Source organism: Chelonia mydas, chromosome 3 (assembly GCF_015237465.2).
Source record: "Chelonia mydas isolate rCheMyd1 chromosome 3, rCheMyd1.pri.v2, whole genome shotgun sequence".
In the NCBI taxonomy this organism is placed as follows: Eukaryota; Metazoa; Chordata; order Testudines; family Cheloniidae; genus Chelonia; species Chelonia mydas.
The window spans coordinates 178,475,803-178,501,307 of record NC_057851.1 but is presented as its reverse complement, the minus strand read 5'-3'; the positions used below and the strand labels follow the sequence as shown (position 1 = coordinate 178,501,307).

The window sequence follows — 25,505 nt, the reverse complement described above, 5'->3', positions numbered from 1 at the left end:
AGATTTAAAACACAGAGGATTCCCCTCTAGGCAAAACTTTAAACTTACCAGAAAACAGGAATAAACCTTCCTCTTAGCATAGGGAAAATTCACAAGCTAAAACAAAAGATACTTTAACACATTTCCTTACTATTTCTGTAATTTTAGATGTATCATTCAGTAGGAGCTGGATTACTTGCTTGGTCTCTCTCTTTGTCTCCGGAGAGAACAACAACAGCACAAACAAAAACCTTCCCCCCCACAGATTTGAAAGTATCTTCTTTCCCCATTGGTCCTTCTGGTCAGGTGCCAACTAGGTTAATGGAACTGATTAACCCTTTACAGGTAAAGGAGGGATTTTATGCTACCCTTAGCTGTATTAATAAAAATATTTGAGCATAAGCTTTCGTGAGCTACAGCTCACTTCATCGGCTGCTACTCTGAAACCTTAGCTGTATGTTTATGACAGTGTTGGTGCCTGTTGTGATTCCAATGATGCCAGTGGCTTTGGTGACGGGGTGACTATGCTGGTTACTTTCTTGGCACAGTATTTTCTGTGCCAGTTTTGGGTATAGTCTGTCTACTGATAGAGAGCTGGATGACACTGGCTTGTCCACTAGGAGGATCTTGGAGCTTGTCTCCTCAGGCTCTAGTGAGATCTTCATGGATTATTCCAGAAGGTGGAATTTGAGGCTTCTGTCTTGCAACTTCTGCATTCTAGCAGAAAATGACAGGCACATTGGGCATCTGCTAGCTATGTGGGACTCTCCGAGATAGAAGAGGCACTTACTATGCCCATCTTTTAAGGGACTTAATCCATCACAGAATGGATAAGGCTTGAAGCTCACAGGTTTTGAGCATGCCATGTTAAGAAGCCTCTGTCATAAATATAAAGGGAAGGGTAACCACCTTTCTCTGTACAGTGCTATAAAATCCCTCCTGGCCAGAGGCAAAATCCTTTCACCTGTAAAGGGTTAAGAAGCTCAGGTAACCTCGCTGGCAACTGACCCAAAATGACCAACGAGGGGACAAGATACTTTCAAATCTGAAGGGGGTGGAAAAAGGTTTTTGTCTGTCTGTGTGAGACCTTTGCCGGGAACAGATCAAGGATGCAAGCCTTCCAAATCCTGTAAAGTTAGTAAGTAATCTAGCTAGAAAATGCATTAGATTTTCTTTTGTTTAATGGCTGGTAAAATAAGCTGTGCTGGAGGGAATGTGTATTCCTGTTTTTGTGTCTTTTTGTAACTTAAGGTTTTGCCTAGAGAGATTCTCTATATTTTGAATCTGATTACCCTGTAAAGTATTTACCATCCTGATTTTACAGAGGTGGTTCTTTTACTTTTTCTTTAAATAAAATTCTTCTTTTAAGAACCTGATTGATTTTTCATTGTTCTTAAGATCCAAAGGTTTGGTTCTGTACCAATTGGTGAGGATATAAATATCAAGCCTTCCCCAGGAAAGGGGGTGTAGGGCTTGGGGGGATATTTTGGGGGATGATGTCTCCCAGTGGTCTCTTTCCCTGTTTTTTGTTTAAATTGCTTGGTGATGGCAGCATACTGTTCAAGGACAAGGCAAAGTTTGTACCTTGGGCAAGTTTTTAACCTAAGCTGGTAGAGTTCAGAGTGGGGAAGGAACCCTGACAGCCTCAAACAAGGAGGTCTGTAAATGAAGGTGTCCAAGTTTATGTGTGTGTAATGCTCTGTACCTCGGGGAACACCCAGCACCCCCATGTTCATCCTTGTAAAATGACTGTGTGGTATCCAATGCAAAGTTTGTCATGTTGGGTGTCTTCGGAAGGGCTCATGATGCACTGAGCATTGTTGTTATAGTGATTGTTACAGTAATGTTATAGGTTATAATTTCATGTATATAGTTATGAGGCTAAAATGTATCCTCATGGCTTAAAATAAGCCCAGGCAAAAGCTCTCGAAGAGCAGAGAGGCAGTTCTCACCTCATCAGGGCAGGTATGAGACAAACCTAGCCCAACCTCACAGGAACAAAATGATCTGTTCGAGTGAGTCACCCCCATTCCTTTGGTCAGGATGGGACTGTGATGATGTAATGCTCAACTGACTCTGAAGGAGGAGGAGAAAAGCCAAGAGGGAAGAAAGGACATGATAAAAGGGAGAGACATTTGCCATGCTCTCTTTCTCTCTTCCAGCTACATCTATAGAGACACCACACCAAGCAATTGAAGCACTGATCAAAGGGTAAAGCCTGACTGAAGAGCAACCAGCCAGCCTGGGGAAAGAAGCATCTAAGTTTGTAAGGGTACTGAAAGTGTTAAAATCAGCTTAGAATGCATTTTGCTTTTATTTCATTTGACCAAATCCGATCTGTTATGCTCTGACTTATAATCACTTAAAATTTATCTTTGTAGTCAATAAATCTGTTTGTTTATTCTACCTGAAGCATGTGTTTGGTTTGAAGCGTGTCACAAACTTCCCTTGGGATAACAAGCCTGGTACATACCAATTTTTTTGTTAAATTGACGAACTCATATAAAGTTGTAGCGTCCAGTGGGCATAACTGGACACTGCAAGATGGAGGTTCCTAGGGTTGTGTCTGGGACTGGAGATATTGGCTAGTTTCATTCAGTAGCACAATCTAAGGAGCAGCTTACATGCCAGAGGCTCCTGGGTTCCCACAGCAGAGGTGGGTAAAGCTGGCTCCTAGAGTCAAGAATTGGAGTGACCTAGTAGATTACCGGTCCAGACAACATCAGAGGGGAACATCACAAGAAAATCCAGCTAGTAATAGCAATTTTTTAAAAAGTACATCAGAAGCAGGAAGCCTGCTAAACAACCAATGGGGCCACTGGATGATCGAGGTGAGGAGCACTCAAGGATGATAAGGCCATTGCGGAGAAACTAAATGAATTCTTTGCAACGGTCTTCATGGCTGAGGATGTGAGGGAGATTTCCAAACCTGAGCCGTTGTTTTTAGGTGACAGATCTGAAGAACTCTCCCAGATTGAGGTATCATTAGAGGAGGTTTTGAAACAAATTGATACATTAAACAGTAATAGGACCAGATGGTATTCACCCAAGAATTCTGAAGGAACACAAATGTGAAATTGCAGAACTACTAACTGTAGTCTGTAACCTATCATTTAAATCAGCATCTGTACCAGATGACTGGAGGATAGCTAATGTGACGCCAATTTTTTAAAAGGGCTCCAGAAGTGATCCCTGCAATTACAGGCCTGTAAGCCTGACTATGCTGGTTACTTTCTTGGCACAGTATTTTCTGTGCAAGTTTTGGGTGTAGTCTGCCTACTGACAGCGAGCTGGATGACACTGGCTTGTCCAGTAGGAGGATCTTGGAGCTTGTCTGTACCAGGCAAACTGGTTGAAACTATAATAAAGAACAATATTGTCAGACATAGAGATGAACTTAATTTGTTGAGGAAGAGTCAACATGGTTTTAGTAAAGGGAAATCATGCCTCACCAATCTACTAGAATTCTTTGAGGGGGTCAACAAGCATGTGGACCAAGGGGATCCAGTGGATATAGTGTTCTTAGATTTTCAGAAAGCCTTTGACGAGGTCCCTCACCAAAGGCTCTTATGCAAATAAGCTGTCATGGGATAAGAGGGAAGGTGCTCTCATGGATTGGTAACTGGTTAAAAGATAGGAAACAAAGGGTAGGTATAAATGTTCAGTTTTCAGAATGGAGAGAGGTAAATAGTGGTGTCCTGTAGGGGTCTGTTCTGGGACCAGTCCTATTCAACATATTCATAAATGATCTGGAAAAAGGGATAAACAGTGAGGTGGCAAAATTTGCAGACGATACAAAATTACTAAAGATCGTTAAGACCCAGGCAGATTGCGAAGAGCCACAAAGGGATCTCTCAAAACTGGATGACTGGGCAAAAAAATGGCAGATGAATTTCAATGTTGATAAATGCAAAGTAATGCACATTAGAAAGCATAATCCCAACTATACATATAAAATGATGGGGTCTAAATTAGCTGTTACCACTCAAGACAGAGATCTTGGAGTCATTGTGGATAGCTCTCCGAAAACATCCACTCAATGTGCAGCGGCAGTCAAAAAAGTGAACAGAATGCTGGAAATAATTAAGAAAGGGATAGATAATAGGACAGAAAACATCATGTTGTCTCTCTATAAATACATGGTATGCCTACATCTTGAACACTGTGTGCAGATGTGGTTGCTCCACCTTGAAAAAGATATACTGGAATTGGAAAAGGTTTAGAAAAGGACAACAAAAACTATTAGGGGTATGGAATGGCTTCCATATAAGGAGAGATTAATAAGACTGGGACTTTTCAGCTTGGAAAAGAGACGGCTAAGGGGAGATATGATTGAGGTCTATAAAATCATGACCGGTGTAGAGAAAGTAGATAAGGAAGTGTTGTTTACTACTTCTCATAACACAAGAACTAGGGGTCACCAAATGAAAACTAGGGGTCACACAAATGAAAGGAAGTATTTCTTCACATAACGCACAGTCAACCTGTGGAACTCCTTGACAGAGGATGTTGTGAAGGCCAAGACCATAACAGGGTTCAAAAAAGAACTAGATAAATTCATGGAAAATAGGTCCATCAATGGCTATTAGCCAGGGTGGGCAGGAATGGTGTCCCTAGCCTCTGTTTGCCAGAAGCTGGAAATGAGCAACAGGAGATGGATCACTTGATGATTACCTATTCTGTTCATTTCCTCTGGGGCATCTGGCACTGGCCACTGTCATAAGACAGGATACTGGGCTAGATGGACCTTTGGTCTGACCCAGTAGGGCCATTCTTATGTTCTTATCGATATTGGTCTAGATGGGTCAATATGAACACAGAGGTTGAAGATCAAGACAATTAAAGGAGTTCAGAAGGTCTGCAGAAGGTTTAGCCAAAGCTCAGAAGTAGGGGGTCAAACACTTTCCAGGTTCCATCTTGCTGCCACAGGTGGTAAGAGGAAACTCCGGGAGGGGAGCAGCCACCGCCTCACCCTTTATGCCCTCACATGGGAGCAAGAAGAAGCACAGGATATGTGCCTGGCCTCAGTGCACACAGTTCCTCAAAAAATTCTGGTCTCTCACATGAGACATATGCATGCATACAGTGGGATACACACTGACACATTCTTGAAGAACAAAACTTGCTTTGGACATGTGTAAACTGTCTGGATTATAAGTGTTTTGGAGAGGGTCTACCTACTGATTTTGGAGTGTAATCAACTTTTGTTCAGTGCTCCCAGCGAACAGTGCCCCTTTATAGGAAGTGGGTCTCAGTTTATAGAAGATATAATTTCTGCGAATCTCTCCATGAGAAATACAAATGAAAAGGTTGAACTGAGTTAACAGTACATTATTGCTTTTTTTTGTTGATTATTGTTTTCTATCGAATAAACAGTGATTAATAACTCTGAGTTTTGACTTGTCCGCAGGTAGACCTTCATGTATGAAAAGAATTTTGTGATGACAAGTAATGGGGTTACACCTTGGAACTTATGTCATGAGAAATAATTAATAGTATAGTCTACAACAGCTGTGGTTTTGGGCCTTATTCTCCACTGCATTATTACAACACTGTAATTCCATGAAATCAAAGGGAGCAGATGGGTGCCAGGCACTTTTGACAATAAGGTCACTTATTTGGGCACTTAACTGAGGAGTTAGGTGCCTATCTTTATGCACCTGTATTTAAAACCTTGGCCCTGTTGTTTAGCATGGAAGTTTAAGGGCAGGTTTAGTGTTACCATTGGTGTCTTGTATAGATTATGCCTGTCCCTGGCAAGAATAATCTGCATGGGGTTTCTGCAAGAGGCAGAGACTGGATAAGATTCTGGTCTCACATTAAGAAAAGGAGTACTTGTGGCACCTTAGAGACTAAGCAATTTATTTGAGCATAAGCTTTCGTGCGCTACAGCTCACTCACATTAACACTCCATTTTCAGGCTAATACACATCTGCGTGTGCCCTTAAAATCAAATTCGGCCATTAACTTGTTCCCTAATGAACACATAGAAAGGACTATACAGTGTCATCGCAAGCTATATTACTACAGTATGTCACATATAACATCATGGGAATCTTTTTTTTTTTATAAAATCTCATAACAAAATTAAAATATTTAATTTTTCTAAATTAACTGCTCAACTGCTAAATAATTTAAGTATTGGAAATAAAAAACACATCAGGCGATGTCCCAGGTAAGCACTAATATTGCAAAGGATATTTATTATGGGACAAATCCCAGTTCAAGAAGACCCCTGCAATGCTCTGAGCACCATTTAAAAGTCCCAAGTTAAGGGTTTAAGTGTGGAATAAGGGTTCACAGAGCCTCGCATAGGTCATCCACATTGGAGTGAATTTCATCCAAACTAGCGTTGATACTTTCAGGTTTTAATAAAAAATTATTGAAATTTCATAACAAGCAATTTGAACTCACAGCTCCGAAGGCAACAGAAAGCATGGTTTGCATTTTGGCATCTTCCCTGGATCCAACGACTCCTTTTTTATAAAGTAAAGCACTGCCAGCTAGTGTCCAGAACTTCATGTGTTTTATCCCAACAGACACAAACTGAGTGTCTGAATCTGGGCGGAACTCTACAACAAATATTCTCTCCAGATGTCCTCCTCTGCTAGCCACTTTAGCCCCTGTTTTAAATTAAGAAGACATTAAAAATAATGCTAAAGTTACCTGCAAAATTAATCTTCCATGTGCTTTTATAAAAATAAGTTGACTGGTGCTACTGGATAACTTAGGGCACTACTTTCCAGACACCAAAGGATGAGTCCCTGTTCAGGAAAGAAATAAACACACCCACCTTGCACCATTGCTTAATTTATCTTAATTTATACATCTTGCAAGCCCCCTGACCCTGGCTAGCCCTTCACAACACCCACACTTAGGAAACGTTGATGTGCAGACAAATGGATCCTACTTTCAAAATTCTTTGGCTCTGGGCACAAGCAGTGCATGCATACCCATAGTGGAATACACATAGGGACCAGTACTCAAAGAAGAACACCAGTTTAGGGACCACTCTACCTTGATAGTATGAGCCATGCCATGAACTGCTAACTGCAAGCATGCCAGGTCAAAACACTAAAAAATACAATCAGAACCATTTGAGACATGGCCCCTTTAAGACTGCAGTACCTATAAGTCAAAGCAATTAAAACTTTGGTGTTTAAGGGTTTTAGTCCATACCAAATACAAAGAAAATACTTTTTAATATCAGGCTTGTGGAGAAGAACCTCATAGGGATGGATATGCAGGAGCACTGTTCCCTCTAAGCTGTGCTGGTGTGCATGTGCACACAGATCCTAAACCCCGTGCACACAGCAAAACACCGCACGCACAAAAATTTGCACAGAAGCACAACAATTTGCACAGAAGAAATTTTTTGAGCACACGGCCTGTCAAAAATTAGAGGGAACATTGTGCAGGAATGGGAAAAATAGTGGCAGGATGAGTGAATTGCCCTGGTTGTGAGTGATTACATACAGACTCTCAGCCTGATGGGAATTATTATCACTGATCTACTTACTGCACGGTTGAAAACTAAATCTTATGGAGCCATTAAGATCACTGAACCATTGCGTCTCCTGACCTGGTCAGTCTGACAGATACAGGAATTTCCTTCAATATTTATGTGAGATCTTATTGAATTAAGTTTAAATAGCTTTGGAGTCTATTGGATTATAAATACAAAGTTTATATATTATTGTGGGATTGTATGTAACTTCTCTAGGGAGGAGAGCTGGCCAATATAAACCCTAAGAAGTGTTATAAGCTTCAAAGAGCTAGAATAGATTCCACTTAATAGGAACCAACTATTGACACCTTATTAATTAGTTGACAAGTTGTCAAGATACTGACAACTTCCAATTCACAGCAACATTTTGCTGGGAACAAATCTTGTCCTATTGACTTTAATGGTAATGGGATTTGGATATTGGCAATGGTGTGCCTCTTATTAACAATATTTTTGGAAGATAGGAGCAGTGCTTCCTTCTGGGGCTGCAGCCCCACAAACCTGCCTGCACACAGAGATTGCACAGGAAGTAAAGGGCTGTGAGCTTGGAGAGGAGGCTGTGGGCAGGGCAGTGGCATAGAGGGGGCTGCAGCCCGGGTGCTGGAGCTGCACAGTACATCTCCAAGCTGTGTCCTGCCAAGGAGGGAGGGAGGGGGAGGCTGCACCAAAGGAAGGACGTGCTGAGCCCCAAACCCCAGAGAGTGTAGGGAGTATGGAGCCCCCAGCTCCCCATGTCTCTGTAGAAAGTCCCAGCATCTGGGCTGCAGGTCCCCCTCACTGCTCCTGCCCTGCCTGCAGGCAGGCTTGCAAGGCTCCAGCCAGGGAAGACATGTCCCAGAACTTCCTTTCCTGGCTAAAACCCCACAAATCTTCTGTCTGCATATTAGCAACTGCTGGAATTGCAGTTTTTTTGCTGGCAAATGAGGGGTTACTGAGGGGAGAGGAATCATTTTTTTAAACAATACTCCAGACAAGAAGGAACTTTTGGGACAATGTTAAATGGGTGTTCTAGGAAATACCCGGAGGGAGAGGAATGCATATTCCCACCTCGGGACCCAACCTTGTTTGAAGCTTTGCCCTGAGGAGAGAACCATTGTCTGACTGATTCAGTCTCTGAAGATCAAAGACCCAAACAGTCTAAAGGCCAACCTATGCATAGGTGTTCTTGTTCTGAGCAAAATGCTGTTATGAACTTGTAAACACAGAAAACCCCTGTGTGGGGTTTGAAGGACTGATCACCTACTAGAGCCCTTGCTGGAGCAGGGGGTAAGCTTATTAGCATGTGTGTAGGTTTGTTTATTGTTTTTAGTATATTTTATCTGTAAAACTTTCATTTTATGAATAAATGAGCTTGCTTAGCTGTGTGGTAACTTACAACTGTGGTAATTATTCTGTTTATAGCCTCTGGAGAGAAAGCAAAGTTCAGACACAGGCCTTTTTAGGTAGTCTGGCTTTCTGGGGAACTCACAGTATAGGCAGGGAACTGTGCAGCTGAGGAAAACCCTGGTCAGAAGGGAGAGAGACATGGGTCTCTGCCCAAGAGAGCTGAGGAGCTGGGAGCCTAAGTGGTTGCCCTTGCTGGACCATGTTAAAAAATACAGGTGCAGTTGCCCTGAACTGTGACATTCTGGAGCACCATTAATTAAGCCATACAGGAGCCTCACTCCATAACAAATGAAGGAAGCAACAATTTCTAGTGTACGGTCTTCTCCTAGAGCTAAGATCAGAAGGTCAGTAGTTTCTTGTGCAGTGAGTGGCAAAGAGATCCATTTTCCACATCTCTCACTGGAAGATCTGACGAAAACTTCCCTGATTTAAGGACCACTAATGAGGTTCTATTAATTACTGAGAGAGTCTGCAGTCACATTCTTCTTCTCTGCTAGATAAGTGGAAACCAGGAATTGTATTACAGAACAGAGCCCTCTCCCACACCTATTGGGTTTCTTGACACATGATGTACAGGACCAGCTCCAGGCACCAGCTTTCCAAGCAGGTGCTTGGGGCGGCATTTAGAATGGGTCGGCAGTCTGTGTCCCGCAGCAGCAATTCGACAGCAGCTCCACCGCCCTTCCCGCCATGGCAGCTTTTGGTGGCAGCTCCGCCGCTGTAGTGGCGGCGGCAATTCGGCGGCGACTGCTTGGGGCGGCAAAATCGGGAGAGCTGCCCCTGATGATGTATATCCTTGTGTAATCCCTGTGTATTAGGCTGAATTTCACCTTGATGATAGTTATATGAATTTATTGAAGATAGAATGGACCACTTAGTACAGAAGAGTTGTCGTCTGATTTATCTGTGTCACACGTGGGGCTAATCACAAAGTCTTGACGGACAAAGAAAATAATTGCAAATAATAAAGAGCTAGGGGCTCTAGATTTACCTTCTTGCCACCTCCACACAGTGATAGTATGTTCTGGATCAACTCCTACTGATACCAGAAGTTTGCCAGTAGCACTGAAGTTAATATAGTTGACCCCTTTGGCATGGAAGCAGCGCAGCATAGAAAGAGTCTGCTTATTCATAGCATCCCATACATGAATAGAAGGAGTTGTACCTTAATGCAAAGATATGCATTAAAATGGAATTAATTCAATTTGTGAAGGCTTCAATGTAAAATAAGCATTTTCAAGAACGGCATTTAAACAGACATTTAAAAACATTTTTTAAAAGATTAAGAACCACACAACTAAAAAAAAAAGGAGCTTGTAATAGCTTATGAAACATAGGAGAAAATTACTGTAGTTCATGAAATAAGACAAATTCTAAATGATCAACAAAACACTCATGGAGAGCCTCATGCAAAATAAACTGTCTGTAGACGTTTTTACTTGTATCCGCAATTCACACAGATACAACCAGGTAACATGAAACTTTTACATAATTGCGTTGACTAGAACTCACGAAACAGCCTTACCTGGAAATTCTGTTATGTCACCTGCATTGTGAGAGCAACAGCAAATGAGGAAGAACCAAGGGAAAACGATTGCTGAAATAAGTCATGTTTCTAATGCTGAACTCAGCATCAGCACCAGAAGGAAGCACAAAATTAAAAATTTGAAAATGGATATGGATTAAATAAACAAAATAAAAAAGCAGGAATATCGTTGATGTTCTTTAGGAACACTGTCTTTTATACACAAATATAAAACAACAATATTGATTGCTTTTCCTGTTTTAATTAAGGCATTTAATGCTAGAGCTATACAGGCTTTTTTACATTAAGTGATTTTTACACTAAAATGTGTCGATAGTTATGTAGAATATTGACTAAAAGTCAGAAACACTAATTTTATGGGTTCTTTAAACAATGACAGAAAAGAAGAAAGGAGCTGTTCTGCAAAATTTGTTTTTTTCATGCCATCCCATCTCAGGAATCTAGTTGAGAAAAATGTACACGTATTTTATTCTAAGGAACATGTGAGTATAACGGTTCCTAAACGTATTTTTTAAAGGGCTCAGAAAAAGTATGCAATTTGGGTTCTATTTCAAAATTTAGGACATGATAGTAAAAGCTATCTCCAAGATACTATGAGTGAATGTTTTCCAAATATAAGAAATTGAAACTTAGGTTCCAATCCTGTAAGGGTATATACTCAAATGAGTAGTCCCAATGAAGTCATGGGTAAGGGTTACTCTGATGAGAGTTACATGAAAATGCCCTTTTGACCCCAAATATCAGGAGAGCAATATAGGGTGAGATTCTCCTTTCACTTAAACTGGTGACTTCAGTTGGACTACTCACATGAGTAAAATTACACACAAGCTTAAATCTTTGTAGGACTGAGCTCTACTTTAGCATTGTTGCATGAACTACAGAGTCAACTATTCTGTCAGATGAGATCTTAAGTTAAACACACGATGCTTTCTGTGGGCATTAAAGATTCCACTGCACTTTTTGTAAATGTTCTTATATTTCTCTTATCCTCAGTGTTGTGCAGCATGCTGTGCTATGGTTCACTCCCGAAGTGAATGCATCTCAGAGAGCTCATATATAGCTAGTGTGTAATGAACTTTGGGACCCTTCAGGATAAAAAGTGTTATATACATGTAAATTATTATTATAGAATATTATTAATGAATTTAACTGGACACTGTGGAGTCACCTGAATGAGATAGAGGCAGACAGAGTGAGAACAATAGGGAAAAAGCATTTTTCTTTTTAAATGTTATAAAAACCCTGAGAATAAGAAGGCAACAGCAAACAGAATGTGTCTGTTTTTTGCTGAACTGTTTTCCCCTAAAGTATAAAATAACATTTGCTCCTGTCCTGAAACCTTTTTATTTTGAGTTTTAGCCCAAGATGCATTTACAGGCAAGTTCTAATCTTCTATAAATAGCATGTGAATTTTAATAACAAAACAATGAATAAAGAAACTGCAAAATCTTCCTTTGCAATAGCACACTAGGTACTCTTTTGACAGAAGTAAAAAACTGTAAAAGTTTTTCTGAATATTTTTCCTAATATTAATATTTGAACTTGAATTTCAAATAAGGCTAATAGATAGCTAAATATATTTTCCCTACCTTTGAGCCTGCTCAATAACCAAATTTGTATTAATTTCAATGAGAACTGATCATGCTCAGAACCTCACAACTGACAAGGACAATTTGTCAAGGTGTTGATATACTGACATTTCCCTGTCTCACTGTTAAGGTTCATTAGTATAAAAGTTATGGGTTTGAGTCTTCTCTCACTTACTGTGGTGTAAAATCAGGAATAACTGTGCAAATTTCAGTGGAGTTACTTACAGCAGTGTTAAATCAGCTTAAGTGAAAAGGGAAATCAGACCCTATTTTTCTATCTTGAAGCTTGCATCTGAAGGGCCTTGATCATGCAGCTCTTAGTCCTGTGAGTAACCCATTGGAACTACTCATGTGAGTAAAGATTACTCACATAAGTATGATTTCAGAATTGGGCCTTAAGAGCTCAAACTGTTTTTTACTACTAAAGGGAGTTCATTGCAGTTTTCTCTTATTCTGTTTCACTTTCTGAGGTTTTATGAAGGTGGTTTCATTGTAATGCTTTCATTGTTCAGTAATGTCTTTGTTATACTACAGAACAGTGGCTTGGTGGGAGCAGTCCTATTCAATTTTTTTTCTTTTTCACATTATTATAACACATGATGTCCCATGATCTAAAATTCAGTGGCTCACAATCAGAGATGACAGACAGATTTAAATAATAAGAAAATGCTGAAAGCTGGTGATTTCATTAAGAGTGAAAGGATAATCTGGGGAAAATAACTCTGATAATTCCCAGATTCCTAAATATGAATGCACCCAGCCCCAATTAATCAGTCCCCCTGATAAATTGTAAGTAATACTTTGTTAATATGGAGAATCGCTTACCAATCTGACTGGTAGCCACAACATTTTTATATTTCGGGTGCTGGTTCACAGTGAGGCAGAGAATATCATCAGTATGCTCCAGGTAGAAACTCTGACTTCCTAAGAAAATTCAATTACGTTTTTATTAAAAATAGTATTTCAGCAATGGCAGTGAAGAATTTTTCCAACAATCTATTGCTATGGGCCACACTAAATGATCAAGGGAAGGGATGGAAGGCAGGGCAATCATTACTTAAAATACAGCACAAACCTGCTGTAAACAGAGTTTTAAAACTGTTCACAAAAAGGCTGTTTGCTCTTTTTCAAATAGTTACAACCAGGGATGACTAGGGAGCAGCCAAGGCAAGGACAGGGCAAGGACAAAGGTGAACAATGCATAACTCAGATCTCTTTCTTAAGTGGAAAAACCTGTGAGAGGGGGTCAGAGAAATAAGCAACGGTACAGAGTTCAAGCATAGAAGTTTCTGGTTGTCAGGGGATAAGGTACAGATTATCAAGGGGTATAAAATTCGATTTAGGAGCTGGTGGAACAAGGATCACATAAACTAAAGCTTTGTGAAGTTCATTTAGCAAATTATCCCCTCAAGGATGGAGAGGGAAAATAGTGTAGATAGGATAATGCCTCCCAACCCCCAGATACTGGGGATGCACTGGGAAGGACATTCCCAAAGTGATGGAGACACAATGGCTCAGATGGCACTCCTTTCTTCCCAGCAGGAAGATCCTTACGATGTACTGCTGAAATTATCTTGGTTCCCTCTGGCTACTCAGTGGCAGTTACAGACTGGGGCCTTGTCTGCACTACAGAATTTTGTTGACAAAACAGTGGAGGTATAAACACTACAATGCTCTTTCCACTGACAAAACTCTCCTGCTTTTCCAACAAAATAAAACCACCTCAATGAGAGGTATAGAGCTTTTTGTGGAAAAGTTACATCGACAAAGTGTCAGTGTAGACACTGCGCTTGGCTATGTTGCTGTAAATGGCCTTCAGGAGGTGTCCCACAATGCCCACCCTGACCATGCTGGTCAGCAGTTTGATCATCCGCCCCTGCCCCTTTAAAGGCCTGGGAATTTTTAAAATTCCACTACCTGTTTGCTTGGCATGGACAGCTCACATCACAACTTCCCAGCTGACTATGGTCCACACAGAAAACACTGTCCTGTTTGGAGCACACCTGAGTTGTTGGATCTGCTGGTACTGTGGGGAGAGAAGGGTGTGCAGTCCCAGCTCTATTCCAGCCATAGGAACTTTGATACCTATGGTCAGATTTCTCATGGCTTGTTGAATAAGGGCTAGAAACAGGAAACACATCAGTGCTGTGCAAAGATAAATGAGCTGGGGCAGACGTACCAGAAGGCAAGGGAGTCAAACTGTTGCTCTGGTACTGTGCTGAAGACCTGCCACGCAGTCGTTTCCCCAGGAATTGAAATTAGGGGAGGTGTTCGAATTTATGGGGGTGTGTGTGTCAGGGCCGATGAGGGGTGAGACTGTGAGGGTGAAGGTGGGCTGTATGGCATCATAGTAAAAACTGAAAAATGTTTCATGACCATTTTATTAGATTTAACACAAATCAAAGTTGGCTACTCAAGCCTTCCATGAAGCACTATGTCTACATCCTTCTTGGTTTCTTGTTATAATTTTGCAGAACTCTGTTAAAGAACTTCTTGAATGCAATGCGTTCATCTTTGGTGGCTTCTCATGAGTCCGGTACTTCCATTCCTTCAATTGATATACTCATTAGTTCATTCACATGATCAGGCAGAAGGTGACTTCTTTCAGAACACAAAATTCTATTCAATGATGAAAAAGAACGCTCAACTGCAGCGTAGCAAGGGAGTAGCAAGAGATGAATTCCTACTTCTTTCATCCCAGGAAACAGAACACAAAGATCAAGTCGAGCCACTAGTGATGATAAAAAAGAAGTTGAAGTCAAATCTTCATTCATTCGTCGTATGATATTCCACTCTGTGTTCAAATTCTCTATTCTGTCCTGATCACATGGCAGCCCCATTGCTGGTAGTGCCTCATTCCACTCACCTGTTGGTGTTGTATAGGACAGGCATCTGTAAAAGTTACCTAGAGGTTGAGTAGAATCTAGAAGTCGCTGTTGTAGATTTTTAAGAATCAAGTCTATGTACTTTTTCAGTTGTCTTAACAAACACTTCTTGTCTTCTTCACTTAAGGATTCAATATAAATGCCTTCATTAGTCAACTTCTGGACTGAAGTCTTTGCTTCTTCCAGTACTTTTTCAATGGATAGCTCTCTGATTGATCCAAATGTAGCTTCTATTGCTGGACAAAGATCTACTACTGTTGTAGCAGATGCTTGGATGGCATTGTTTAATGACCCAAGTGGTTTCAACAGTAGACTTACGAGATAGAGATAGAGAATAGCAATAGTCTTCTCTAAACGTAGTAGCAAAAGTAATCCACCAGCCTCACTACTTAGATCCATCTCATCTTGGTAGATACTTTCCAAAGCCAGTAATAACGGCTGGAGTAATTTTAAGACAACAGCCAAGGATCACTCATGAGAAAGCCAGGGGTTTTTCCCAGGTTGGACTAATTTGAACTTCAGTCCCAGTGTACCTTCTATATTTTCCAAGATATTCAGTCTTTTTGGACTCTTGCTGAAAAAATAACATAATGAAGACATTAAACTTATAGCTTTTTAAATGTCTTTTGAAGATTCTGCAGCTCGTACTAGTGCTAGTTGGAGTAGATGGCCTCTGCAGTGTGCAAAGGAGAGATTAGGGTTACACTTTTCTCTGAGCAAAGCTTGTACTCCACCATGTCTTCCAGAGAAGTTTGTAGCTCCATCAAATGCACAAGCAGCCATCTGTTTGGGGTCCAACTGACAAGCATTTAATTCTTCTAAGATGTGGGTTGTCACAGATGCAGCTGATGTGTCTTCTATAACTTGAACATCTAGAAATGCATCTACTGGCCTACCCCTGACATCAAAATAACACACACAGGGACTTATTACTTGATGCCAATTTGCATCAGTGCATTCATTAGCCAAGTATGCAATTTTTTTGAATGTGGTGAGAGAGTTCTTCACTTTTTCAACTGTTGAGTCTTTCACTGTTGCACTGCATGCTTCTAGCCAGTCAGTTAAGTTTCTTGCAGAAAGATAGTGAGCATTTGCTGGTCTTGTTTGGAACCAGTGTTCAACTTCAGGATGAACAAGTGACAATGCACTTAACGTTGGCCTCCAGTTTGTAGTGTGTGGTATCTCTTGCTTAAATAGAAAGTAGGATGCCACAGCCATGTTTGTTCGCATGAACTGTGTTGTGTCTCCAGTATTCTTAACAGCCTCATTAAGTACTTCTAAAATTGGCTTTGAAAGTGGGCTTATAAAGCTTTCTGTATGTTGATGCACTCCAGAGGCCTGTGTTGAAAGCTTATAAAGCTTTCTGTATGTTGATGCACTACAGAACTGTGTTGCCCAAGTGATAGATTTTGGCTGGGGTTGGGTTACAAATCACTTGAATGGGGGGGGGAATGAAATGTTGTTGTTCTTATTGTATGAGTAAAGGGCAGTAGAACTGTACTTAGCCTGTGCTGATTGAGGGCATCAAGAGAGAGGGTGGGGACCTGTCCCTCTCCACTGTTTAAAGACAGAGCTGATTAGGCTTCATAGATAGTCTTTTGTTCTGTTAAGTGACCACTACAGCTGAAATCACTGATAATCACTGATAATCAGGTCTACGTGCTTAGTCCTGCTGTGGGGACAGTGTTTCTGTGGAAGACACAGCCCAGACTGCACTAGCTGCGAGGTTCCCCCACTGAGAGCTCAGCTGAAATCACTGAGAGCTAGGTGGAGTCATGCACCTTTCCCTGACCACCCTGTGTTGATGTCAGTGAAACGACCACAGTGATCCACAAGCACCTGCACTACAATAAAGAAGTACCCCTTTCTATAGATGTACTCCGTCACAAGATGGTCCAGGGCCAAGATTGGGATATGCTAGTCCTCTATCACACCACCGCAGTCAGGGAATCCATTGCGGTAAAGCAATCCACTATTTCACACACATTGTCAAGAGTCACAGTCCTTTGTAGCAGGATGTGATTAATGGCCCTGCACACTTGTGTTAACAGAACCCCAACGTTGGACTTCCAGACTCCAAACCGATACGTGACTGACTGGTAGCAGTCTGGAGTTGCCAGCTTCCACACAGCGATCGCCATGCACTTCTCCACCAAGAGGGCTGCTCTCATTTTGGTGTCCTTGTGCCGCAGTGCTGGGGCGAGCTCCACACACAGTTCCAGGAAGGTGGCTTTCCGCATCCGAAAGTTCTGCAGCCACCTCTCATCATCCCAGACTTGCACAGTGATGCAATCCCACCACTCCGTGCTTGTTTCCTGAGCCCAAAAGCGACAGTCCACCATGTGCAGTTGCTCCATCAATCCAAAAGTGGTGTTTCTTTCCATGGCACACAGCAGATGAAGCATCTCAAATGCCTGTTCAGATTGGGTGCTCATGATATACTGCATGAGCAGCCACGATGTGTTCATAACAGTAACCCCAACAGTAGAGAGCAGTGCAGGATCCATCCTTCCAGGCAGATATGGCAGTTGCACACTAATCAGGGACCACTAAAAATGGCATGAAATGCAGTCGGAAGCCCACGAAATGATGGGACAGAAAAAACGTTGAGCCCACTCCCATGATGCACTATGATCCACTCCACCTTCCCACAACTCCTAGCTGCAGAAGGTGGTGAGTAGCACAGTGGGATAGCTATCCACAGTGCACTGCTCTCACTGTCAATGCTAGCACACCAAATGCGGATGTGCTCTGCCGACAGAAGGAACATTGTGTGAACATGCACAAGCAATGTAATTATATAGTTTTTTTATTGTTGGTGTAACTTGTGTCGACAAAACTCTAGTGTAGACAAGGCCTGGGACTGAGAGGGAGTAAATACAGCTAAGAGCAGTATTAACTCCCAAGTGTATTTCTCCATGGAAATCTGGGGGATATGGAAGGGTTGGGGCTGGTGCTTAATTTGTGCCAGGGCTTGCCAAGGCTGAGCCCCGGCACCTCTAGGCTTGGCAGTTCATAGTCCCAGCACCTCTGAGCTTGCCGTGTCAGTTATGAAAGTAAAAAAATTGCTTGAGCCTTGGAATCTAATTGCTTGAGCCCCAGCAACTCTTTCATTACAAATTAAGCACTGGTTGGGGCTGTGGAGCATGGCCAGACTTCTCCTTGCTCCTCCTCCTCCTCCTCCTGTTTGTTATATAAAGAGAAGGTTGTGTTCTTAGCCTCTCCAAAACACAGTATACACACATTGTGCAAATGGGATGTGATTGTGTTAAAAAAGTAAAATGATACAACAGGTTGGGCTCCTCCTTGGGTTCATTCCTGAGGACTGTTCAGCCCTAGGGTTACCACATGTCTTGGTTTTCCCAGACATTGCCTCTTTTTTGAGCTTCCTTTCTCTCTCTGGGTGGATTTTTCAAACAACAGGAAATATCCAGGACGTCTGCAGAGCAGACAAGCTGCAGCTCAGAAAGTGCCCCGGTAGGTCCGCTCTTTGATTGTTTCCTCCCCTGCATCCACAGCTGATTGGTCCACTCTCCTGAAAGCCACAGCTGCTGTATCCCACCCACCCAGGCCCCAGTTCCCATCCTTGGAGTGGGGGGGTCTTGCAGGAATGTGGTGATTGATGTCTGGTGCTGTGTCCTGAGCTTGTGCTAGCCACCTTGCCACCATGTCAGGGCGTGACATTGCCCCCCTCTCCAGTGAGTACCCCTGCCACAGGTACCCTCTCTAGCTCCCCCAACTATACTCCCACAGTCTCCCTCTTTTTGGGAACCTGAAATATGGTAACCCTATTCAACTCAACCCTAGGCTCTCTTTTCCTAGAGAGCCACTACCATCTCTCTTATCTCCAGGGTGAATTTTAACAAGGGACAGTCACAAATGCCTGCAAGGATTTGCATAACATCTCTCACAGGAGCTACATCTGCTCACAGGAACAGGGTGGCTTCATAAAAAAACAGTGGCACCCTATTACATTCATACTACAGTACAGTAACCAACAACTATAGACTAATTTACATGAATTCCCTACCAGGATACAAAAAGAAAAAAGACATGTAGGAAAGTGACAAAATTATGATTGTTGAATGAAAAGATTGTCTTGGCCATAGATTTTTTGTGTTTTTGGTTTTTTGGGTTTGTTTTTGTTTTTTAATTTCACAGTACTGTTTCATTGTGAATTACCTGTGGAAAGATTTTGAACTATGCCTGCTGCAGCTGTGTGGAAAATAATATCAGCACCATCATTGAGGTAATGAAGGTTGTTGCGACAATCAAATCCTCTGTATCCAAAAACATGGTCTAAAGCCAGCTCCTAGTTAAGTAAAGAAAAAAGATTAGATAGTGGAATAAAAACAAACAAGGGAGTTACAAACCATGTTTGGATCAGATAAAGCAGGGTGCTAAACCAATTAGACAAGCAAATATTTCGGGAGGCAAAGAAATAATTAAACAATAATTAGTAAAATTTCCCTACTCTACTATTTTAAGGATGACATTTTCATTGACTATCTACAATACTACTGGTTGACTAGACCACTGAATTCATATTCTGATTCTTAAATAAATCAGATTTCAGAGTAGCAGCCATGTTAGGCTGTATCCGCAAAAAGAAAAGGAGTATTTGTGGCACCTTAGAGACTAACAAATTTGTTTGAGCATAAGCTTTCGTGAGCTACAGCTCACTTCATCGGATGCATGCAGTGGAAAATACAGGGGGGAGTGTGTGTGGCAACACCCATTGTTTCATATTCTCTGTGTATACAAAATCTCCCCCCTGTATTTTCCACTGCATGCATCCGATGAAGTGAGCTGTAGCTCACGAAAGTTTATGCTCAAATAAATTTGTTAGTCTCTAAGGTGCCAAAAGTGCTCCTTTTCTTTTTAAATAAATCAGTCAGCTATAAACTGGTTGTTTCTTTAAGGGCTATTTAAGGTAAATTTAAGGTCAACAAACATATATTCTATGATTCTATGATATACATTTATTATTTTTTTCACCCAAATCAATTTAAAGAAATTGCAGTGCAAAAGTTATGTGTAAAAAAAATTTACCTACCTTTTGTAACTGTTATTCTTCAAGATGCGTTGCTCATGTCCATTCCATGTTAGGTGTGTGTGTGCCCACGTGCAGGGCTGTCGGAAATTTTTCCCCTACTGGTATCCATAGAGCCGGCTCTTGCCATCGAATCTGACAGAGGTGACAGATGATGGGTCATGGAATGGACATCAGCAACACATATTGAAGAACAACAATTATGAAAGGTAGGTGACTGTTTTTTCTACTTTGAGTGCTTGTTCATGTTGATTCCATGTTAGGTGACTCACAAGCAGTATCCCTGGAGGTGGGCTCAGAGTTCACGGACATGCAGCCTGCAACAGTGCTCTGTTGAAACTGGCATTGTCCCGGGCCTGCTGGATGATGGCGTAATTGGACACAAAGGTATGGACAGCCAACCAGGTAGCGACTCTACAGATGTCTTGAATCGGCACTTGGGCCAGGAAGGCTGCTGATGAGGCCTGGGCTCTTGTGGAATGGGTGGTTACAATTGCCAGCGGTGGGTACTTTTACCTGTTCATAACAAAACTTGACGCAGGCTGTTATCCATGAAGAGATTCTCTGCAAAGAGAAAAGGAGTACTTGTGGCACCTTAGAGACTAACCAGTTTATTTGAGCATGAGCTTTTGTGAGCTACAGCTCACTTCATCGGATGCATAGCATATCGTGGAAACTGCAGAAGACATTATATACACACAGAGACCATGAAACAAAACTTCCTCCCACCTCACTCCCCCGCTGGCAACAGCTTATCTAAAGTGATCATCAAGTAGAGCCATTTCCAGCACAAATCCAGGTTTTCTCACCCTTCACCCCCCCCCCACACACACATACAAACTCACTCTCCTGCTGGCAACAGCCCATCCCCCTTTTGAAACCCCTCTTTATAATGCGCATGATAATCAAGGTGGGTCACCTCCAGCACTAATCCAGGTTTTCTCACACACACACCCCCCCACACCCCCCCCTTTTCCAAAAACCACACACACAAACTCATTCTCCTGCTGGCAACAGCTCATCTTACAATGTGCACAGCAATAATCCAAGTTTAACCAGAACGTCTTGGGGGGGGGTTTGCAGGAAAAAAACAAGGGGAGACAGGCTACCTTGCATAATGACTTAGCCACTCCCAGTCTCTATTCAAGCCCAAATTAATAGTATCCAATTTGCAAATGAATTCCAATTCAGCAGTTTCTCGCTGGAGTCTGGATTTGAAGTTTTTTTGCTTTAAGATAGCGACCCTCATGTCTGTGATTGCGTGACCAGAGAGATTGAAGTGTTCTCCGACTGGTTTATGAATGTTATAATTCTTGACATCTGATTTGTGTCCATTTATTCTTTTACGTAGAGACTGTCCAGTTTGACCAATGTACATGGCAGAGGGGCATTGCTGGCACATGATGGCATATATCACATTGGTGGATGTGCAGGTGAACGAGCCTCTGATAGTGTGGCTGATGTTGTTAGGCCCTGTGATGGTGTCCCCTGAATAGATATGTGGGCACAGTTGGCAACGGGCTTTGTTGCAAGGATAGGTTCCTGGGCTAGTGGTTCTGTTGTGTGGTATGTGGTTGTTGGTGAGTATTCGCTTCAGGTTGGGGGGCTGTCTGTAGGCAAGGACTGGCCTTTCTCCCAAGATTTGTGAGAGTGTTGGGTCATCCTTCAGGATAGGTTGTAGATCCTTAATAATGCGTTGGAGGGGTTTTAGTTGGGGGCTGAAGGTGACGGCTAGTGGCGTTCTGTTATTTTCTTTGTTAGGCCTGTCCTGTAGTAGGTGACTTCTGGGAACTCTTCTGGCTCTATCAATCTGTTTCTTCACTTCCGCAGGTGGGTATTGTAGTTGTAAGAATGCTTGATAGAGATCTTGTAGGTGTTTGTCTCTGTCTGAGGGGTTGGAGCAAATGCGGTTGTATCGCAGAGCTTGGCTGTAGACGATGGATCGTGTGGTGTGGTCAGGGTGAAAGCTGGAGGCATGTAGGTAGGAATAGGAGGTAGGTAGGAATAGGAGGTAGGTAGGAGGTAGGTAGGTAGGTAGGTAGGAGGACTGAAGGTCGAAACAGCAGACTGGACTTCTACATAGAGTGCTTCCGCCGACGTGCACGGGCTGAAATTGTGGAGAAGCAGCATCACTTGCCCCATAACCTCAGCCGTGCAGAACACAATGCCATCCACAGCCTCAGAAACAACTCTGACATCATAATCAAAAAGGCTGACAAAGGAGGTGCTGTTGTCATCATGAATAGGTCGGAATATGAACAAGAGGCTGCTCGGCAGCTCTCCAACACCACTTTCTACAAGCCATTACCCTCTGATCCCACTGAGAGTTACCAAAAGCATCTACAGCATTTGCTCAAGAAACTTCCTGAAAAAGCACAAGATCAAATCTGCACAGACACACCCCTGGAACCCCGACCTGGGATATTCTATCTACTACCCAAGATCCATAAACCTGGAAATCCTGGGCGCCCCATCATCTCAGGCATTGGCACCCTGACAGCAGGATTGTCCGGCTATGTAGACTCACTCCTCAGGCCCTACGCTACCAGCACTCCCAGCTACCTTCGAGACACCACTGACTTCCTGAGGAAACTACAATCCATTGGTGATCTTCCTGATAACACCATCCTGGCCACTATGGATGTAGAAGCCCTCTACACCAACATTCCACACAAAGATGGACTACAAGCCATCAAGAACACTATCCCCGATAATGTCACGGCTAACCTGGTGGCTGAACTTTGTGACTTTGTCCTTACCCATAACTATTTTACATTTGGGGACAATGTATACCTTCAGATCAGCGGCACTGCTATGGGTACCCGCATGGCCCCACAGTATGCCAACATTTTTATGGCTGATTTAGAACAACGCTTCCTCAGCTCTCGTCCCCTAACGCCCCTACTTTACTTGCGCTATATTGATGACATCTTCATCATCTGGACCCATGGAAAAGAAGCCCTTGAGGAATTCCACCATGATTTCAACAATTTCCATCCCACCATCAACCTCAGCCTGGTCCAGTCCACACAAGAGATCCACTTCCTGGACACTACAGTGCTAATAAACGATGGTCACATCAACACCACCCTATACCGGAAACCTACTGACCGCTATTCCTACCTACATGCCTCCAGCTTTCACCCTGACCACACCACACGATCCATCGTCTACAGCCAAGCTCTGCGATACAACCGCATTTGCTCCAACCCCTCAGACAGAGACAAACACCTACAAGATCTCTATCAAGCATTCTTACAACTACAATACCCACCTGCGGAAGTGAAGAAACAGATTGATAGAGCCAGAAGAGTTCCCAGAAGTCACCTACTACAGGACAGGCCTAACAAAGAAAATAACAGAACGCCACTAGCCGTCACCTTCAGCCCCCAACTAAAACCCCTCCAACGCATTATTAAGGATCTACAACCTATCCTGAAGGATGACCCAACACTCTCACAAATCTTGGGAGAAAGGCCAGTCCTTGCCTACAGACAGCCCCCCAACCTGAAGCGAATACTCACCAACAACCACATACCACACAACAGAACCACTAGCCCAGGAACCTATCCTTGCAACAAAGCCCGTTGCCAACTGTGCCCACATATCTATTCAGGGGACACCATCACAGGGCCTAACAACATCAGCCACACTATCAGAGGCTCGTTCACCTGCACATCCACCAATGTGATATATGCCATCATGTGCCAGCAATGCCCCTCTGCCATGTACATTGGTCAAACTGGACAGTCTCTACGTAAAAGAATAAATGGACACAAATCAGATGTCAAGAATTATAACATTCATAAACCAGTCGGAGAACACTTCAATCTCTCTGGTCACGCAATCACAGACATGAGGGTCGCTATCTTAAAGCAAAAAAACTTCAAATCCAGACTCCAGCGAGAAACTGCTGAATTGGAATTCATTTGCAAATTGGATACTATTAATTTGGGCTTGAATAGAGACTGGGAGTGGCTAAGTCATTATGCAAGGTAGCCTGTCTCCCCTTGTTTTTTTCCTGCAAACCCCCCCCCCAAGACGTTCTGGTTAAACTTGGATTATTGCTGTGCACATTGTAAGATGAGCTGTTGCCAGCAGGAGAATGAGTTTGTGTGTGTGGTTTTTGGAAAAGGGGGGGGTGTGGGGGGGGGGGGTGAGAAAACCTGGATTAGTGCTGGAGGTGACCCACCTTGATTATCATGCGCATTATAAAGAGGGGTTTCAAAAGGGGGATGGGCTGTTGCCAGCAGGAGAGTGAGTTTGTATGTGTGTGTGGGGGGGGGGGGTGAAGGGTGAGAAAACCTGGATTTGTGCTGGAAATGGCTCTACTTGATGATCACTTTAGATAAGCTGTTGCCAGTGGGGGAGTGAGGTGGGAGGAAGTTTTGTTTCATGGTCTCTGTGTGTATATAATGTCTTCTGCAGTTTCCACGATATGCTATGCATCCGATGAAGTGAGCTGTAGCTCACGAAAGCTCATGCTCAAATAAACTGGTTAGTCTCTAAGGTGCCACAAGTACTCCTTTTCTTTTTACGAATACAGACTAACACGGCTGTTACTCTGAAATCTGCAAAGAGATGGGCAGATCTTTCATCCTATCCGCCACTGCGACAAAGAGCTGAGTCGATTTTCAGAAAGGCTCTCCATGTAAAAGGCTAAGGCCCGTCTAACATCCAGGGTGTGTAACCTACGTTCTTCACTGGATTTATGAGGTTTTGGAAAGAACTCTGGGAGGAAAATGTTCTGATAATTGTGAAACTGCGACACCACCTTCGGTAAGAAGGCTGGGTGTGGTCGCAGCTGGATCTTATCCTTGTAGAACTCAGTATAGGGTGGTTCCCATGTGAGCACTCTAATTTTGGAGACTCTTTGGGCCAAAGTGATTGTAATATGGAAGGAGACCTTCTATGAGAGGAGCAGCAACGAGCACGAGGCTAATGGCTCTAAGGAGGGCCCTGTGAGCCTTGACAGTACCAGGTTCAGGTCCCAAGCCGGGATAGAATCATAGAATCATAGAATCTCAGGTTTGGAAGGGATCTCAGGAGGTCATCTAGTCCAACCCCCTGCTCAAAGCAGGACCAATCCCCAACTAAATCACGATAGGGTCGCGAACTTGAGGATAAAGTCACTCCAAGTGACTTGGTCAGGACACAGATTCTGGTCCAAGGCCCAACATGAAAAGTGTTTCCATTTGGCCAGGTAGGCTGCCCTTGTGGAGGGCTTTCTGCTACCCATCAGGACTTGCTGGACTTGAGTTGAGCATGCTTGTTCCTCCTCGTTCAGCCATGCAGCAGCCACTTCATCAGATGCAGGGATGCTAGGTTAGGGTGAGGCTTATGACCATGATTCTGGTACAGTAAGTCCGGCCAGAGCGGGAACTCTCACGACACTGCTGTTGAGAGCTGCAACAGCATGCCAAACCAGTGTTGGTGTGGCCACGCCGGAGCTATCAGGATAACCCTTGCTCTGTCCCGCTTGATCTTTAAGAAGTTCCGGTGCACCAGTGGAATCAGGAGGAAGGCGTATATCAGTGCCCCCGACCATGGGAACAAAAAG

General features: G+C 42.8%; 1 protein-coding gene across 2 annotated transcripts in view; it reads right to left on the bottom strand.

The window, feature by feature from the left end:
- EML6 (EMAP like 6) overlaps positions 1–25,505 on the bottom strand; it is a 329,709-nt gene that overhangs the window by 22,556 nt on the left and 281,648 nt on the right. For both annotated transcript variants that reach the window (XM_043543860.1, XM_037895940.2), the window contains 4 exons: positions 19,075–19,204; positions 12,833–12,931; positions 9,864–10,037; positions 6,394–6,602 (listed from right to left, as the gene is read on the bottom strand). In XM_043543860.1, coding sequence (XP_043399795.1) covers positions 6,394–6,602; positions 9,864–10,037; positions 12,833–12,931; positions 19,075–19,204 — 612 coding nt within the window. The remainder of the gene's footprint in view (positions 1–6,393; positions 6,603–9,863; positions 10,038–12,832; positions 12,932–19,074; positions 19,205–25,505) is intronic.